This window comes from Prosopis cineraria, unplaced genomic scaffold (genome assembly GCF_029017545.1).
Source record: "Prosopis cineraria cultivar Desert tree isolate PC_DT_omini unplaced genomic scaffold, ASM2901754v1 PC6, whole genome shotgun sequence".
NCBI classification, from domain to species: domain Eukaryota; kingdom Viridiplantae; phylum Streptophyta; class Magnoliopsida; order Fabales; family Fabaceae; genus Prosopis; species Prosopis cineraria.
This window is the reverse complement of record NW_026555337.1, coordinates 7,428,824-7,446,861: the sequence shown is the minus strand read 5'-3', so window position 1 is coordinate 7,446,861 and position 18,038 is coordinate 7,428,824. Positions and strand designations below refer to the sequence as shown.

At 33.5% G+C, this 18,038-nt stretch overlaps 3 protein-coding genes and 1 non-coding gene across 5 annotated transcripts; 2 read left to right on the top strand and 2 right to left on the bottom strand.

Moving 5' to 3' along the window:
• Window positions 1–982: 982 nt before the first annotated feature.
• Window positions 983–5,327, bottom strand: LOC129313113 (ras-related protein Rab11D). 2 transcript variants are annotated; one of them, XM_054956014.1, is made up of 2 exons: window positions 5,185–5,327; window positions 983–1,709 (listed from the first exon to the last, which is right to left on the bottom strand). In XM_054956014.1, the coding sequence occupies exons 1-2, from the start codon at window positions 5,310–5,312 to the stop codon at window positions 1,274–1,276; spliced, it is 564 nt and encodes a 187-aa protein (XP_054811989.1). In that variant the 5' UTR covers window positions 5,313–5,327; the 3' UTR covers window positions 983–1,273. The 2 variants fall into 2 exon arrangements, with proteins under 2 accessions (XP_054811989.1, XP_054811988.1); XM_054956013.1 differs by lacking the exon at window positions 5,185–5,327 and adding an exon at window positions 4,716–5,178.
• Window positions 5,328–7,206: 1,879 nt separating this feature from the next.
• On the top strand, window positions 7,207–7,357 carry LOC129314709 (U4 spliceosomal RNA). Its single transcript, XR_008594220.1, has one exon. It is a non-coding gene; the product is annotated as a U4 spliceosomal RNA (small nuclear RNA).
• LOC129313278 (uncharacterized) lies at window positions 7,260–11,836 on the bottom strand. The gene is made up of 2 exons (XM_054956235.1): window positions 11,827–11,836; window positions 7,260–7,357 (listed from the first exon to the last, which is right to left on the bottom strand). The coding sequence occupies exons 1-2, from the start codon at window positions 11,834–11,836 to the stop codon at window positions 7,260–7,262; spliced, it is 108 nt and encodes a 35-aa protein (XP_054812210.1).
• A 1,492-nt stretch (window positions 11,837–13,328) lies between these two features.
• LOC129313181 (probable alpha,alpha-trehalose-phosphate synthase [UDP-forming] 7) lies at window positions 13,329–17,779 on the top strand. Its single transcript, XM_054956149.1, is given in 4 exon segments — window positions 13,329–13,344; window positions 13,347–15,312; window positions 15,789–16,062; window positions 17,056–17,779. Coding segments are annotated over 4 exon segments (2,541 nt in total). The 3' UTR covers window positions 17,341–17,779.
• The last annotated feature ends 259 nt before the right edge of the window (window positions 17,780–18,038 follow it).

The following is an 18,038-nucleotide window of genomic DNA, read 5'->3' as shown; positions in this document are numbered from 1 at the left end:
AAATATGACAGGAGGAGAAGCCACCAGTGATGAGTTCTCAAATGCGAGCCATAGCCATTACCTTTCTTGGAGCTGTCGTCAGACGATGTGTCATCGTCGGTCAACGCCATGGTCTTCCATCATCTTCAGGTCGTCCTTGGTTTGTTTTTTTTTTTTGGGGGGGGGGGTGCTGGGGTAAAATGGTCAAGAAGTGAAGTGGAACTAATGTTCTATGGGTCTGGGTGTGAAACCCAATTCCATCAATTTTTATGGAACTCAAATTTTATAGGGAAACCCTCTTCATGCATACCAAATAAATATAATTTTGGATTCTACTTTCATTTCCCCTTCCCTTCTTCCAATTGCCTACTACCAAGCCGGCCATAAATTATAATAAAATATGACGTTCATATTAACAAATATTTTTTCCAAATGAAATGCCAAAGCAATATTTAGACTCCTATACTTATAATAATTAGGCACATTTCCAGTACATATAGATTTTAAGATGAGTCATATTGTCTTTTGCCTGACCAGGATGAGTTATATTGTCCTAATCTTATATTTTATATTATATTAATCATCAAAATAAACAAAATGGCTACTAGATTTATGCACTTGCAAGTTTCATAATTCAATAGCATTTTGACATTGAAATGCCAATATATACCAAATTTCTTTAAAAAAAAAACACACACACACAAGTAATCTAAATGCCGCGTAGGCGGAGAAAGTCGGGAAAACTTGGGCCAGTGCTTGGCTGCTTGCACTAAATATCCAACAGTTGTATAATTCCAACAAAATGAAGTTATTCATCTCAAGATAAAGAGGCTGATACACCAATTCCATCCAGAATAATCTCATTGACAAGACAGCAATTCTTCTAGAACATTTTTTTTTTTTTTTGGGTGCTGAACAATTTGAAATACTTATAAGCTTAAATTGATCAAGACCTTTGAAAAATTAAAGACAAGGATTTCAATCGCAAAAGAAGAGGTTAGGAAACACAGAATCAAGCTGCTACTATGGGCATGTCAATTGATGGAAAAATCACAATCCTGGCAAGGTAAGCAGAAGTTTTGACCCATGATAAGACCTGAGCAGACATTTGTTTCTAAAGATGTCCTCATAGAGACTGTTTTAAGAGACTTTAAATCCAAGGATTTGGCATGTAGTACATCGTCCAAACAATATTAAGCACCAGTCTTATTCTAACAAATATAATCACAATTCCCAAGTAAGCATTTACAAAATCACACAGGCTATGAAAATCACCTGTCACAGGGGAGACCATCTAGCTTGTGCAGCATCCGAATCTCTTGAAAACTGAAGAATCATCCTTGACATTTATCGTCTGTCCTTTTGATGGGACCATCAAAGAACCTCCATGGTCCCCAGCCTCAACCGCCCTCTTGCTCACAATGTGGTATATCTGAGTAAGAACCTCTGTGAATGCATTATCAACATTGGTTGCTTCCAGAGCAGATGTCTCCATGAAGTAGAGTGACTCCCTCTCCGCAAAAGATTTTCCATCTTCTGTTGAGACTGTAATGAGATGTCGAAGGTCGGATTTGTTCCCGATAAGCATCACTACAATGCTGGGGTCAGTATGGTCCCTCAACTCCTTCAACCATCTTGAAGCATTCTCAAATGTTGCACTACGTGTTACATCATACACAAGCAAGGCACCAAAAGCTCCCCGGTAGTAAGCACTTGTTATGGCTCGATACCTATAATATAAACAGATAGGACCAAGTCAAATTTCATCATAAATTGATATTTGTTGAAATAAACTCCGATACTTTTCCTGAACTAATTTAGGGGAAAAGGAACATGGGCTATATTAAACTAGCATGCTGCAGGACCCCAAAAAAATAAATAAATATTTGATTTCACTCCTCCAGAGCAAACTGAGTTCGCCAGGTGAACTTCCACCGACGAAACTTATTGTGAGATGCGATGTTGGGTGTTAGAATAATGAGCCACTTATATAAGAGAAAATTCAATGCCATGTCTGAGAAGTATTCCCTCGAGCGAAGGCCATGTCCATCCCAAGTAGACAATCAAACACAACATGGAAGAAAATTCATGGCCATACTTTCTATCCTAGTTTTGCAGCACTACAGCACTAATTCACTATTCTACAAATCAACCATTACACAGACACATTAGTATAGAACGGATTAACAATTGTAAACATCAAATCAGAGACAAATTAGACTTTGTCCACAGGAAGCATTATGGACTACATGTTTACACAAAATTATTCCATATAGCACAGAAAAGTGTTGGAATGTAAGGGTGATTGATGGTTGCATCTACTGCAAATTATTGAAACATTAAATTAAAAAAAAATTCCAGAACTCCAGAAAAAGCCATCACATAAATTGTATGAAACTAAAAAGCTTGAAAGAAAGCCCTGATTGATGTGCTAAAAAATTCCCAGGAGACCAAATGACAAATATTGATTGTCTGTTCAGCAGTGTCGGAAAGCACTGCATCACCGCAGCATCTTGTCCCTCTGCTGTCTTTTTATTTTTTGTGCAATTCTGGGCATCAATTTTTTTTTTAATCCAACCTTTTTATACTCTGAAAGAAGAAGCAATTTCCACCAGGAAGATGTCAACTCTTTCTGTCTGCTAGGTAGAAGTTGAAAGACTGTCTTTATTCTAGTTTTTGTTTCCTTCAAAATATAAAGAACATCTAAGATTTAAAAAAAAGAAGATTCCACAAGACTAGAATGCTGTGAATGTTGCAACAGCCCTAAACAACAACAACAACAACAGCCCTAAACAACAACAACAACAACAACAACCCTAAATAACAACAACAACAACAAGCCTTTATCCCACTAGGTGGGGTCGGCTACATGGATTGCAAGACGCCATTGTACTCTATCATTTATCAAGCTTTTAGGAATATTATTAATTAAGAGATCGCGTTCAACAACTTCCAAGAGTGTTCTCTTAGGCCTTCCTCTACCCCTCTTAATTGGGCTCAAAGTTATATGTTCCACTCTTCTCATTGGTGCTTCCCGTGATCTTCTTTGTGCATGCCCAAACCATCTCAATCGATTTTCTACCATTTTTTCCTCAATAGGTGCTACCCTCACAAAGATCTCTTGTCAACAGAAAAGCAAAGAGAAAGCTTCTTAAAAGAGCCCAACAAAGATGTTTACAGCATTTTACCAGAAGCACCATTAAGCTTGGAAGAACTTTCTAAACTCATTAAAAAAAAAAAAAAATTTAAGCTTCTTCAAGAAAGGCCCATCCAAACATTACTCAAGTCCATCATTAGAATGTATAGAACTACAAATGCTGCTATGCACACAGCAAGAGGCAAGTGAAAAGGAAGCCATCATAAAATGATCCTTCAAAAGCCCTCGCAGCCATCAGATCACATCCATAATACAGCTGGATCTCAGATCAAGAATCTCCAAGCAATCCATTAGCTTGAGAGTCAAGACTCATGAAAATCTTTATGAGAAATCCAAAAATCTTCAAATGATTCTGACTTCCGCAGGCAATATGGTTTTGAGGCCAATATATGTGTAGATTGAAGAAGTAACATGTCCACAGGACAAAGAATTAGAAAGGGGTCATCTTGTCAGACAATTTCTTTTCCTTTCTCGTCATTGAAATCTTAGTCAGAAATAGGATAAATGAAGAGAAGATTAGGCAAATTAATCAGAAATTTTTGTAATTTATCTCTCACCAAACGCTTATGTACTGACATAAACCAAATGTTTAACGGGGAACAAAAGCTAGCTAAAATTGACTGAACAAGAAAAGCCATATTTTTGGATTGGTGGCGCCAATGGAGTACTTGAGGTTAAATCTATTGATTAGCTGGTGGCTAATACCAGATGTTGAGTAGCTCAAACTGAAAGGCGTCGCTACATTACGAGATAACGGGCTAAAAAATAAAGTATCCATGTACCACTGTGAATAAAGGATTGAATGCTATATTTCACATGAGTAATCTTCAGAATCCGAAGGCATACATCAATATTCATTTCAGATGAAATGCGACTCGTTTTCCAAAGAAATGCGAACTAAGCCTGTCAAACCCACCGGTTTCAAGATAAAGTAGTTATAACTTATAAAGCATGCCTAAAAATAAATAACCTTATTAATAATCTAAAGTTACAACACAAGGATAACCGTGCTATTCTTATAGCGGTATCCATGTCATTTGTATCATAAACCAACCCATCCAACTTAAAATTCATAAAATTTGAAGAAACAAACACGCTTTCCAGCACTAAAGCAATATGGGTGTGTTAATTAAAAAAAATTCACAATCACAATCATAAAATAATCTCAACAGAAAGTCAGATATCAAACCTAGAAAGATAAAAACTGTGATAACCCGTCCAACAAAGAAATAACCTTCTTGATCACCTCAAATTAAATCACAAAGACAGTCTTGCTATCCACAAGAGAGTGTTGGCGTCATTAGAAACTCAAAGAATTCAGAAATGGGAAGGAGGAAGACTCGTAGAACCCCCATATCCGACTTAATACTCGCAAATTTCGAAGAGATGAACATACTTCCCGGTAGCAAAGTAATATGGAAATTAACATAACTCAAAAAAATAATCACAATCGTTAACTATTTTGACTACAGTCAAATAACCATAAACTTTAAAACACATGAATCGATCAAAATCCCATCGAATCAACAAAAAAAAATAATAAAAAAGGAGGGGAAAAAAGAGAGGGAGAAGAACAGGCCTTTCCTGGCCAGCAGTATCCCAAATCTGAGCCTTGATGACCTTGCCATCAATATTCAAGCTCTTGGTAGCAAACTCAACACCTATAGTGGACTTGGACTCCAAATTAAACTCGTTCCTGGTGAATCTGGAGAGCAAGTTGGATTTACCCACTCCAGAGTCGCCAATCAGAACAAGCTTGAACAGGTAATCATACTCATCATCAGCCCTGTATCCAGCCATAAGAGCGTATATGCTTGCCCTACTTCCCCGTTCTTCAATTCGGATTCGAAATTCAAAAAAAGGAGATGGTTACAGAGGGAAGGAACAAGAACAGAAGAAGGGATGTGTGATTTTAAAATATGATGGGATTTCGACTTTATTGAGACAGATTTGTTGGTTAAGTCACTGAAAAATTCACGGAGCACCAAAGCTTTGATCGTGCATAAAAGAGAGTGTTAGGTTTAAAAATGAGGGGAAAATAGAATTACAAGATTTCAACTGTTACGCTATGCGCTAGATTCTGGGAATCGTGTAGTGGAGAACCAAGCGGCCAAACGCTTCTTCTACGTGCTTCTCCCGCGTTCGACCCAAAAAATAAGCCCAAGGCCAAAATCATAATTTAATAATACAGTTATACACACATCAAAACTCGTAATTCCTTTTAGGAATTAAAATTGTTGTCAATTTCTTTTCCTACTGGCCATCATTATTATCAAATTATCGCAATAGATTCTGAGTATGCTTTTGCTTTCCCTTTCATTTTTTAAAAAGCTAACTGTAGACTCCGTGTCGTGCTTGAAGTCTGAAATTAATCATGCTGGAACTGAGCGCGATATTTGGTTTTTTTTAATGTATATTAATAATATTAATTTTAAACAATTTTCCATTTTATTCAAAAAATCATTCTTGCTTTTAATTTTTTGATAAAAAGATCAATAATATCATTAAAAAGAAAACAAAGATTTACAATCCAGGAGTAATGAAAAAAAAATCTAAAATACAACAAGGTAATAAAAAAGAAAGGCTATGAGAAACACTGGATTTAACCATGTTTAATAGAGAAACTATCTCATGAATGTCTTGTATTGAAAATTGTAATAGATGATACATTGATAATAATCTATGAAAAAGCTCATTGCAACAGCATTTTGGGGGGGGGGAGAGCGAGCCTTGATCAATGTTAAAGTAGCTTGAATACAAAAGAAATTAAAACAATTTGATTTTGTGGTAATAGCTTTGAAATGCAATAAAATAAATCTAAGCAAAAAGTAATTCTTCTAATTTTATATTTCCTCATTTTATCATTCCAAATCAAAGAATTTGGTATTCCAACACTACAGTTCACAGAGTAAGGAGAGGCATAAGAGGGATGAATAGAAGGCTGCAAATAAGTATGTTGTGACCACTAACAAACACTCAATAGATAAAAACAAGTTTGATGATTTTTTTTTTTTTTACCAACTGCAAGAGGTAATATGATGCTCATATGAAAAGCTAGATTCTCTCTCCTCCAAATCAGAATAAACAAAATATTAAAATATTTAAACCAATTATTATATCATAATTTGTCTAAAATATGTTATTGTTCAAATATGATAGAGAGGGGAGGGAGGGAGAGATTACTTTGTTCTTTAAGGCTGCCCCGTAATACACCCGAAAAAAGACCTTCCAAAAATCGAAATGCATGTACGAAGAATGAAAAAATGAAAACGATAGGATGCATAATCAACAAAGGAAATAGTAATTTGGGATAAATTAAGAAGAGTTGAGAAGAATTATGATCGGACCTAGCTAAATAGCAAGAGAAGTATTAACACTGAATATTTCTGTGAAATAACTTGAGTTTCAGTACACATTTTAAGAGAATTAGGTGAATAGGTGAGTTCAAAGCACAGTAGCAAGGGACGAGTTTAGAGGGACTGGCAGGGTGTTTCCTGAGAAAATAAGTACCTCATCGTAAATGTTTGAAACCATGCTTTATAAATTGGTTATAAAAATTTTGTAGCTAAATCTTGCCCCAAATAAGTTAAAGAAGGTGAAATGTTGCCCCTTAAAAAATAATCCTAGATTAGTCACGGACAGTAGCTGCACTAAAGAACAATAATGACATAGAAAATCTTCGAGTAAGGAAGAAGAACCATGGGAAGGATGAAGGGATAGCAGCCAAAGATAGAAGGGAACGTCTGAGAGGGAAAGAAGAAGAAATATCACAGGAAAAAGAGAACCATGATAATCTTCGACAGCTTCCCCATAGCCCTAATTTTGAACTATATTCCCTTATTTTCCTTGCTTTCCTTTCACCGAAGCCAAATAAATAAATAATCAGGCCTGGATATAGTCTCTTCGGGATTTGAAAGGACTAAGGGGATGATTTTCTTATGGATTTGTGTGCGCTTCTCAAGCTGTTTAAATGGGGAGATACATGAGCTGTGAAGCCCCACATCGAGGGGAAGAAGAAAGGAGGCAGCGAGTTGGAATATAAAAGGCGAGGGCAGGGAAATTGGAACGGCATCTTTGCGCTTGGGGCAATGACGCAGCTAGTGAGGTTCTAACCGAGGCGCGTCTATTGCTGGTTGAAAACTATTTCCAAACCCCCTCTTGGGCCTGGGTTTGGCTTAGGCCCTTGAGAATTTCTGGAAGGGCTCCCTTTGGGGTAAAGCCCTGCGATTCGCAGTGCAAAACATGTTTTTTAATTGTCTTCTTTGATTTCTTATTTCTTAATTTTATTTAAAATTTTAATTATCCAGGATTTATTTTATTCCTTAATTTCAACCAATTTACGTGGGTTGTTGGTTTAATAAGGTTGGTTGATTATAGTAGTCTCAGATTATTAGATTTTTTTTTATCATTTTTTAAATAAGTCTTCATCGGTCTAATAAGGTTTATTGGTGTTATCGCTAATTTGAAATAGAGAGTAATAATGTCTGAAATTGACATGTTTGGATTAAAATATTTTTTTATATTTGTTTTTTCCTTTAGTTTAATAATGCTATTCATTTGTGAGGGAAAATTTGAAAAAAAAAGAGTAATTAATGTTGCTTGAAAGATGTACTTTTGCTTAATAAAAACAAAGAAACATAAAATAGTTTCTTTTATATTTGAAAACCGAGAGAGTAGAGTTTCTCAGTTTCGGATCAAATAGATTTTATTAGGAGATAACAAAATGTTTAGTGACTCAAATTGATTTAATGTAAAAAATATGTTGAAAACTTGACAGCAAATAAATGCAAATAAATTTGCTTCAAATCAATTTAATTTATATAAATTTAATCGCTAATGTCATGTTTTGTTCTTTCAGTTCTTTAAGACTCTGAATCTCATTTTTTAATATAAATAATTATACTTTTTTTTCATCAATATACATAGTTACCGTTAATATTCCACTATCTATGTATGTAGATTTTAACGTGTTAACTCCTATTTAAAACAATAAAGAGCAAATTAATAATTAAGACAAACTTAAAAAAACCATATTAATGAAAATTAATTTTGAGTAACCAAACTGATAACTGATACAAATTTTAAGGACTAAATGTTTCAATATTCTTTTTACTAATATTAGTTTTTTTTTTGGGTATTCTATTGTTGTTGATTTTATTATTTCCTCCATTCAATATTATAAGACACTTTTAACCAAATTATACTTCAAATAAATTAGTTAATTATTTTTAAAATTATATTCTTTTTTTATTTATCCTCATTTAATATGATATCTTAATTAGAAAATCTTATTAATTATATCTTAATTAAGGTAATTTTTGGAAAAAAAAACTCATTAATAGAATTTTGAAAGACTTAAAATATCTTATATTTTTTAATATCTCACAAAAAAATATTTTATATTTTTAAACCACGCTGCTGGCTGGCTTTAGTGATAACACTGATGTTAAATTTCAGTTAAGAGAGTTTTATTTTTATATACCAGGAGTTAGAATATAATTTTATTAGAATACAAGCATGGAATATTTTTGAGTGTTGGTTTTTAATGGGTTTGATGATTTTGGCGGGCATTGAAATGCTGACATTGCCTAATTATATGTATACTTTTTAGGTAATTTCTCTTTTTGGAAGAAGCCATGAGAGTGGTTGGGAAGTAACTTTCGCTTCACCGAATCATAGTCATGTTTTCATTGACCCAGACAAGTTTCCAACATAGAAAGATCCTGTTTCTTCACTTTTGGGGTTGTTCAACAACACAGGTTTAGAACTTAGAATTATAATTCTCTAATTTTAATTTAAAAATTTTTAATTTAATATTTCAAATTTATGAAATTTTAAAATTCTTAATATGTATAATTAATAAAGATAAAAGTGATCATGATAAACATAATGGAATGCAATTGTCTAAACAATAAATTGTGCTAAAGGCTACTTTTAAAATAAGGAGTAAAGACACATATTTGGTCATTAACTATTTTTTTTAAGAATACTGGCTAGCCTATACTATCAGGTGGTATAAAATAAATTTTAATTTTTAAAAACAGAACATCAGTAACCTGTATTGTTAATTTTATTGAACGAGTATTGTATGAGGCCCACAAATGATACATGACATTCACCTCAACATGTGTAAAAGTAAAAATTTAGCCACGAACTTTTTTTAGCAGCATTGGTAGCCTCTATTATAAAAAACAGATTATCCAACAATCAATTTTGACCAAACATAATTTACTTTTAGATTTATGAGACTCACAACATTTCAATTTCTTTAATTTTTTTGTTTCATTCTTAGTCTCAGCTCAAAAAGAAGATATTCAAATAGTTCTTATTTACAAACATTCACTGGAATAATAACAATGAATATGTTCTAACTTGTTAAACGATTGAAATATTTCTTTTATCATATTATTAATATACAATTTTGATATGATTAACTTTTTAAAAGCATAACAATTAAGCCTCAAAACATTAAATTATTATCAGCTGCGTCTTCAATAGTTTTTTTTAATAATTTAAAATATCAATCAAAATTATTATAAATTCAAAATTTTCAATTACAAAAAAGTATTTAAATCTCAAATATAATTTTTAAATTATAAAAAAATTTATTTATAACTATTTCAATTGATATTTATCATTTATTTTATAAAAAAATTTATTAAAAATTTAAATTAATTTTTTTTTGAAACTTAACTGTTATCTCCATTTTTTTGCCGTTTCATGAACTGTTGTCAATTGTCAAATCGTCGAATTTTCAACCTAGATTACAAGACAGCCAGTCTAACCTCTTTTGTTTTGTTTGTGTGTGTGTGTGTGTTTTTCTTTTTTTCTTGTTTTTTTTTTGGATCAAGAGGAATTAGCTTAACCTTCATGCGGAAGGTTGTAATTATTTTTAATATTATAATATAATGGCCATTACACATTGTTTTGCCACATATTTTTTTTTATGTTAAATCTTTTAAGTGTAATCATTGTCTTTTTTTTTAAAGTATTCCTATTGATAAATAACTTTATTTTTATTATAAAATATTTATTAGTGATAAATATGAAAAGATAAAATTACTTTAAAATTAAGTAACTACTTTATTGGGTGAGATTATGTTAAAAATGCCTTATATTTTAAAAAAAGAATACTAAAATTTTAATATTTTTATGGGATAATATTCAAGAAAAATCATTTCAGATCTTACACATGCAAAATAAATAAATATAAATTTTTTATAAAATTATAAAATCACTGTGAAGTCTTGTCCTATTTATTAGAATTGTCAATTATTGCTGAATATTATTTAATTATTTTTGTTTAATTGTCAACTGAATAATTTACTAACAATTACCAAGTAGTGATTGATAATGCTTGTGAGTCCATAAATAAAATAATTTTGTGACTTTATGAGATTTTTTTAATTTAAATTACTTATGTGGGAGACAATAATAGTTGTCCTTAATAATTAGTCTTTGTCATTGTTTAAAGGTTTTGACTAGGAGACCATTTTTTTAAAATAAAAAAATTAATATTTTTATCCTTTAACTTTTAACTCTTTTAACTCAATCGTAACTCATTATGATTCAATCTCTCAACTTTTAACTTATCTATGATTCAGTTTTTAACTTTTGTTGGTTCTTTTTTTTTTATGATAGCTTAAATCTCATATTAAAGAGTAAAAAGAAAGTATTTTAGAGCAAGATATGAATATTTCTTTTATATCTCATTTTGATAAGGATAATTTTTTAAAAATTTTACAAAATAATGATTGAGTTATGAGTGAGTCAAAAATTGAGGATTGAGTCACAGAAAGTTAAAGTTAAATGATTGAGTTGCAACAAGTCACAATTAAAGGAGTGAGTTATAAGTGAGTTAAAAATTAAAGAATTAAAAGATTAATTTTTTTAAATATAATCATCACAATATTTGGTATTTTTAAGTTCCATTTTTCTCCCATTGGTTTTTTTAACATATGCTAACCCTTGGACATTTATATTTCTAAATGTTCATCTAGTTTTATTTATATTATAGAGAAAAATTAATTTTAATCATATTTATATGATACTTTATTATTTGTTATGTTCATCTTTTCTACTTATTATGTTTATATTTATATTTTATCAGTGCTGTAAAAAATTATTAATTTTTTTATTTTTATTAAAAAATAAATTTAAAAATTTATTAAATTTTAAGATAAAATTAATAAAATTTATTTTTTAAATTTTAATGAAACATATAAAAGTGATTTATAAATGGGAAAAAAGAAAGTAACTTTACAAAGTAAAACAGTTAACTACCCCACTTCTCCGTTTGCGCTTTTTCTTGTTTTTTTTGGACTGTGCTGAGTCACCATGAACTGTTTCCCATATACCTTCTACTTTTACCATAAAACCCAATGGATATGTCACTTTAGGGTTAGTAAATAAATATAATTTGTTATGCATAGTCTAAGAAAGGGCAAATACATCATTAAAATAAAAATTTAAAAATATTTGTTTGTTATCATCTATTAACGAAGAGACTGTCCCCAAAACATGTTTGGAATGTCTTATATACTAGAATTTTTTTGAAAGAAATTAGAATGAGATATTCAAATTTAAAAATTTTAAACTGTAATTTTGTATGCATTTTTAGATATTGAAAACTAAATTAAAAGCTTTTAAGATAAACATATTTGTTTAAGAAAAGTCTGAGTGAATTGTACCTGAGAGCATGGGCCTGAATCTGATAATCTAGAAACATTTATAAATTATTTATTAAGAAAATTCTTATATTAGCAACCAAACTTGAGTTTATAATTATTTTTACTGTAAAATTTTAAATACGTTCAATTAAAACATAAGGATATGAATAATAAATATAGTAACATGTATAACTTAATATCCGATTTAAGAAGCGAAGACCTGATCATCAGGTCAAGATTTCATTTTTTAAAAAAATTATTAAATATTAAATATTAATTTAAAAAAGTGGCTGCCAGAAGTAGCTTGGCGTGGTACCACTACGGTCCTTACCGTGTCCGCGTACGTGTCAGAATCTGAGCTGGAACGTGCAGAGCGCGTGGTCAATCCTCGGGTTGTGCCAGCTGGCACTTAGCTCGGCTGGCGCAACCTTATCCAGTTTCTTTTGAAGTACTTGATAACCTCACCTCCTCCCCAAATTTACTTTGTCACTGTCCCTCCCTATTGGCCACTTGATACCCTCTCTATTCATTACAATTACCAATTTGCCCCCCTTGACTGAACACGTGCCTCCCATTGGCTGTGACGCTTACGCGTCAACCTCTTTAGGTGGCACTTGCACGAAACTGCCGATAATCTCCACGATTAAATTGTGCAAAGAAAAAAAAAAAAATAAATTCTGATTTATTTTGGTTCATTTTTTATTATCATGTTCGTTCACTTCCATAGGAACGATAATCTGTGAAATATAGTTCTCTGAATATTCATTTGAGCTTTCCCATTTCATTGCGTAGTGTTAGTGTTTTCTTAAAGGGGGAGACGAGAAACCAAGAGGAAGGGGAGGGAGATCTTGTAAATACAGAACAGGCGAGATTTTTCTTGTTATTTGAAAATTTTCCTTGAATTGGGCCTCAACCTTCCACAGCAACGATAACAATTACTTTCTGCTACAATCGCGAGGTTAGTTTCAATTTCCAATGTTGTTGGGCAATCGCAATCTTTTTGGTGTTCTTGGACTCTCTGTTCGAGTGGTTATATATGTTTGTGAGCGTATTTTGGTTGCAGGTAACGTATCTATATCATCGTCGAGCGCTTGTGTCTTTGTAGAATGGTCACTGATCTTGTTTTGTTTGGAATGACTGGACTGGAGTTTTATTGCTGGAATGCTTTATGCTAAAGAGATTAATTCCTATGCTCATTGTGATGTAAACCATATGTGGGGGCCAAGAATCTAGGGCTTTTTGCATACTGTAAGATTAGAATATCTGCCACAATGAGTCTCCATTATGACGATTGTTTTTCTCTTTACTTCTCTAAGAATAAGAGACACGCCATTATTTAATGCACAAGATTATCATTTGATGGACTTTTGTTTTCCCGTAACTATATAAAGACTAAGCATTTGTAGCTTTGAATTTGTTTGTCACTAAGGACTGACAGGTTTGTGGTTTCGATTCTTTTTTCCCCCTCTGTTTGCAGAGAGGAAAAGTTTTGTGGGATTTCATCATATAAGAAAGAGGCAAAGATGATGTCAAAATCATATACAATCTTCTTGATTTGGCTTCAGGGAATTTCCCAGCTATGGGTAAAGAATTTAAGGAACGGAGGCGGATGCCAAGGGCTATGAGTGTTCCTGGGATGATCTCAGAACTTGACGATACTCAGAGTGTTTCTTCTGATAATCCATCAGCTGCTTCGAATGATCGGATTATCATTGTGGCAAATCAGCTTCCTTTGAAAGGAAAGCGAAAAGAGGACAACAAAGGATGGAGTTTCAGTTGGAATGAGGACTCATTGCTTTTCCAGCTAAAGGATGGTTTTCCAGAAGATATGGAGGTTCTCTACGTCGGTTCACTGCGGGTTGATGTTGATCCTGCCGAACAGGATGATGTATCACAGTATTTGTTAGAAAAATTCAACTGTGTTCCTACTTTTCTGCCCCGTAATGTATTGGACAAATTTTATGATGGATTTTGCAAAAGGCAGTTGTGGCCTCTGTTTCATTACATGTTACCACTTTCAACTGATAGAAGCCAGCGCTTTGACCGCTCTTACTGGGAAGCCTATGTGTTGGCAAATAAACTTTTCTTTCAGAAGGTAGTTGAAATAATTAGCCCAGAGGATGATTATATTTGGATTCATGATTACCATTTGATGGTTCTGCCAACCTTTATAAGAAGGCGGTTTAACAGGGTTAAAATGGGATTTTTCCTTCATAGTCCCTTTCCATCATCAGAGATATATAGGACTCTTCCTGTGAGGGAAGAGATACTAAAAGCTTTACTTAACTCTGACATTATTGGTTTTCACACCTTTGATTATGCTCGTCATTTCCTTTCTTGTTGCAGTCGTATGTTGGGTCTGGAGTATCAGTCAAAGAGGGGCTACTTAGGATTGGAATATTATGGAAGGACTATCAGTGTAAAGATTATGCCAGTTGGAGTTCACATGGGTCGAATTGAATCAGTTATGAAAATGACAGATGAGGAGAGTAAGGTTAGGGAACTCCAAAAAGAATACGAAGGAAAAACAGTGCTGCTTGGTGTTGATGATTTGGACATCTTTAAGGGAATTAATTTGAAGATTTTGGCTATGGAGCAGATGCTCAGACAACATCCTAAATGGCAAGGAAGAGCTGTGCTGATACAGATTGTAAATCCACCTAGGGGCAGAGGGATACATCTAGATGAAATCCTAGATGAGATACAAGAAAGCTGCAGCAGGATCAACAGAGCCTATGGGCGGCCTGGTTATCAGCCAATTGTTTTCATTGATAGAGCAGTTTCAATCACTGAAAAAGTTGCATATTACAGGATTGCTGAGTGTGTAGCTGTTACAGCTGTAAGGGATGGAATGAACCTGACTCCTTATGAATATATTGCTTGTAGACAGGGAATATCTGATTCTGAATCATGTTCTGATGTTAGTGGATTGAAGAAGAGTATGCTTGTAATATCAGAATTTATTGGGTGTTCTCCATCACTTAGTGGGGCAATCCGTGTCAACCCCTGGAATGTTGAAACAACTGCAGAGGCCATGAATGAGGCCATCTCGATGAATGATGAGGAGAAACAGTTGCGCCATGAAAAGCATTATCGGTATGTTAGCACTCATGATGTGGCTTATTGGTCACGCAGTTTCTTGCAAGATATGGAGAGGGCTTGCTCAGACCTTCTAAAGAAAAGATGTTGGGGAATAGGGCTCAGTTTTGGATTCAGAGTTGTGGCACTTGACCCCAATTTTAGAAAGCTCTCTATCGATCCTATGGTTTCAGCTTACAAGAGGGCAAGGAGCAGGGCCATTTTGTTGGATTATGATGGTACTGTAATGCCACAAAACTCCATCAGTAAGAGTCCTACTCAAGAGGTCATCTCCACCTTGAACACGCTATGTGCAGACTCCAAAAATGTAGTTTTCATTGTTAGTGGAAGGGGGAGGGATAGCCTAAGCAAGTGGTTTACTCCCTGTGAAAAGCTTGGCGTTGCAGCAGAACATGGGTACTTCTTGAGGTGTGATATCCCTCTCCTTATTTTTGTGTGCTGTACGCGCTCACATGTGCTTTGCAGATATTTAGTCATGTATGATTTAGGAAGCTGGGAAATGCTGTGTCATTTATCATGTAGCTATATTTTGCATTGCAGTAGTTTTCCTTATATTACTTATTTCATGAATATCCTATGAAACATGCATTCGTTTAGACTGATTATTGGGCAAATCCTTTGGTCTGTTGAATTTATGACACAAGTTTGTGCCTTGATCTCCATTTTGCAGACTCACCCTTGAGCACCCTTAAATTAACTAAAAAATTGAAATCTTGTAAATACCTTGTTCTGTTTTGGATTTGATTAAGCAAAAATTTGATGTAAAGTAATTTGGTGAATTAGCTGGACAGTTGTGAATGTTCCTGGAATTTGGGCTTTCTTCCCATCCTCTATTTGCTATAATATCAGTTGCTCATATTTATAAAATTTGATCTTGTTATCAGATGGTCCCGAAGTGAAGAATGGGAAATTTGTGGCAAGAGCTCCGAATTTGCATGGATGCAGATTGCTGAACCTGTAATGAAACTATATACAGAGGCAACTGATGGTTCTGGCATTGAAAAAAAGGAAAGTGCTTTGGTCTGGCAATATAGGGATGCAGACCTTGGTTTTGGATCTTCTCAGGCTAAGGAATTGCTAGATCACCTAGAGGGTGTTTTGGCCAATGAACCTGTTGCTGTGAAGAGTGGTCAGTTCATTGTTGAAGTAAAACCCCAGGTATATATGCTTAATTTTTTTTTTTCGGGAGAAAAATTAGAATTTCAGTTAACTGATGTCTGAAAAGAGCTTTAACATTGCAATATATTAAGATGTAATTTTATTTTATTATTTTGTTTAATATAATTTTTAGTTTTCAATTGTGTGTCACACTTCTAATGGGAGCGTATTTTGGTTTTCCCTGATTTATATTTGTCCCTTGTGCTCTCAAGTGTTCCTGATACTTGATAGTATATTATAACCTATAGCAGACAGTCTGTCAACCATGATAAAACACCCACGTTTAGCTTCTGAGTCTGTTTACTCGCGAGGGAATTTTCCTATAACTTGTTGCCTAACAGGCAAAGGCTTTGTGTGAGCGAGCAGTGGAGAACTCAATCACGCTTGTTGAGGATGTTTTATTTTAGGACTGTTGTTCATGCCCACTGATTCCATTAAATGATGAGTTGCCGGGCTTCATTCTGTTATTATAATTTCCCTTTTTGTAGTTTTTGTGGGGAGGATGCCTTGTCCAGCCAGGGAGTTCTAGGCTGGATATCATTTATATGCGCGCGTGTAACTTTCAATGATGGGATAATTTTGTAACTGGCTATATTAGAGCTTTCTACAAGCTTGGAAAATTTATCCCAAATTGATGGGGGCTGCAACCAGTAAGTTTGTAAATGGATCTTGTCAAACCGTACGGAATTAAGTTTTAATATTCTTTATGGTTCACCTACAAGTTTATGATTGAAATATTTTTCAGTTTCGCTGGATTCTCGAACCTTTGCTAGTTTATCCTATCCGAGATTCTGAATAGTCAGCAGCAAAGCCTTGGAACGTTTCTTACGTTCTTCTTATGTTCTGGCTTGGGAGTAATTTGGCAATTAAAGCTTTTAACTTCCAATTGAATTTTTATTGTCAATATCAATTGAATTGCTGAATAATTATTCTGCATCATACAGCGGGAAGAACTCATGCATCCGTGATTATTTTTCTGGGTCTGCTTTGCAGGATGTGAGCAAAGGATTAGTTGCAGAAAAGATCTTCTCAACAATGGCTGAGAGAGGCACACAGGCTGACTTTGTGTTATGTGTTGGTGATGACAGATCAGACGAGGACATGTTTGAAATAATTAGTGGTGCAATGTCTAGAAATATTCTTGCTGCCAACTGTTCAGTATATGCTTGCACAGTTGGACAAAAACCTAGCAAAGCAAAGTATTATGTGGATGATACTACTGAAGTAATAAGCATGCTAGAATCCATGGCTGAAGAGTCAGAGGATTCAAGCCCTTGAAAAAAGAGAAGCATCTTCCAGATTTTCCTGATGCAGATGTTTATGATGATGATGATTCTTTTTCCCTCTGTGGAATGTAGGAACATTCTTCCTCATGAAAGCATCTTCCAACTTGTGGGATGGTGCCATAGTATGGTGGTTTCTTAGGAATTTCCTCTTTTTCTTTTCTTCTTTTCTTCCATCAATTATATTACACAGTATTGGAAGAAGCCCTCCAGTGTTGTAGTCTCATATCTTCATTGATGACTTTAGTTCCGAAGAGAAAAAGATACTGATTTGTTCTTTCTTTCTTCTCTCTCTAAATATATATATATATATTCTAAAACGAAGGGAGAAGAAATTTGTAAACTCATGCAACAATTTTCAAATTTATTGAGTACAGTATTGAAGTGTATAGGCACATTAATTCTTTCCATGATAGGTAATTTTGTATTTTTTTTTCGCAACATTTTAAACTCCTTTCATTTGTATGAAAATATGAATTCAATTTTTATTGCTTCTGTATGAACTAAGCAAATAATACGAAGAAATATTATTTTAATAAAAAAAACTATTTGGATTAAAGAAAAAGAATATGAATAAAATGATAAGCTCTCGAGAATATCATAAACGGAAATCAATAATAACTTTTTAACAAAGTCCATGTCATAACTTTCCCACCAGTTTACCATGCTGACTAGATATATCCAACCAATCTA

Excerpts from the sequence above, each read along its gene's own strand:
- LOC129313113 (XM_054956013.1), bottom strand. The coding sequence starts at position 4,936 with ATGGCTGGATACAGGGCTGATGATGAGTATGATTACCTGTTCAAGCTT. Across the intron at positions 1,710-4,715 it reads GATACTGCTGGCCAGGAAAG|GTATCGAGCCATAACAAGTG; the intron begins GCCTGTTCTTCT and ends TTTATATTATAG.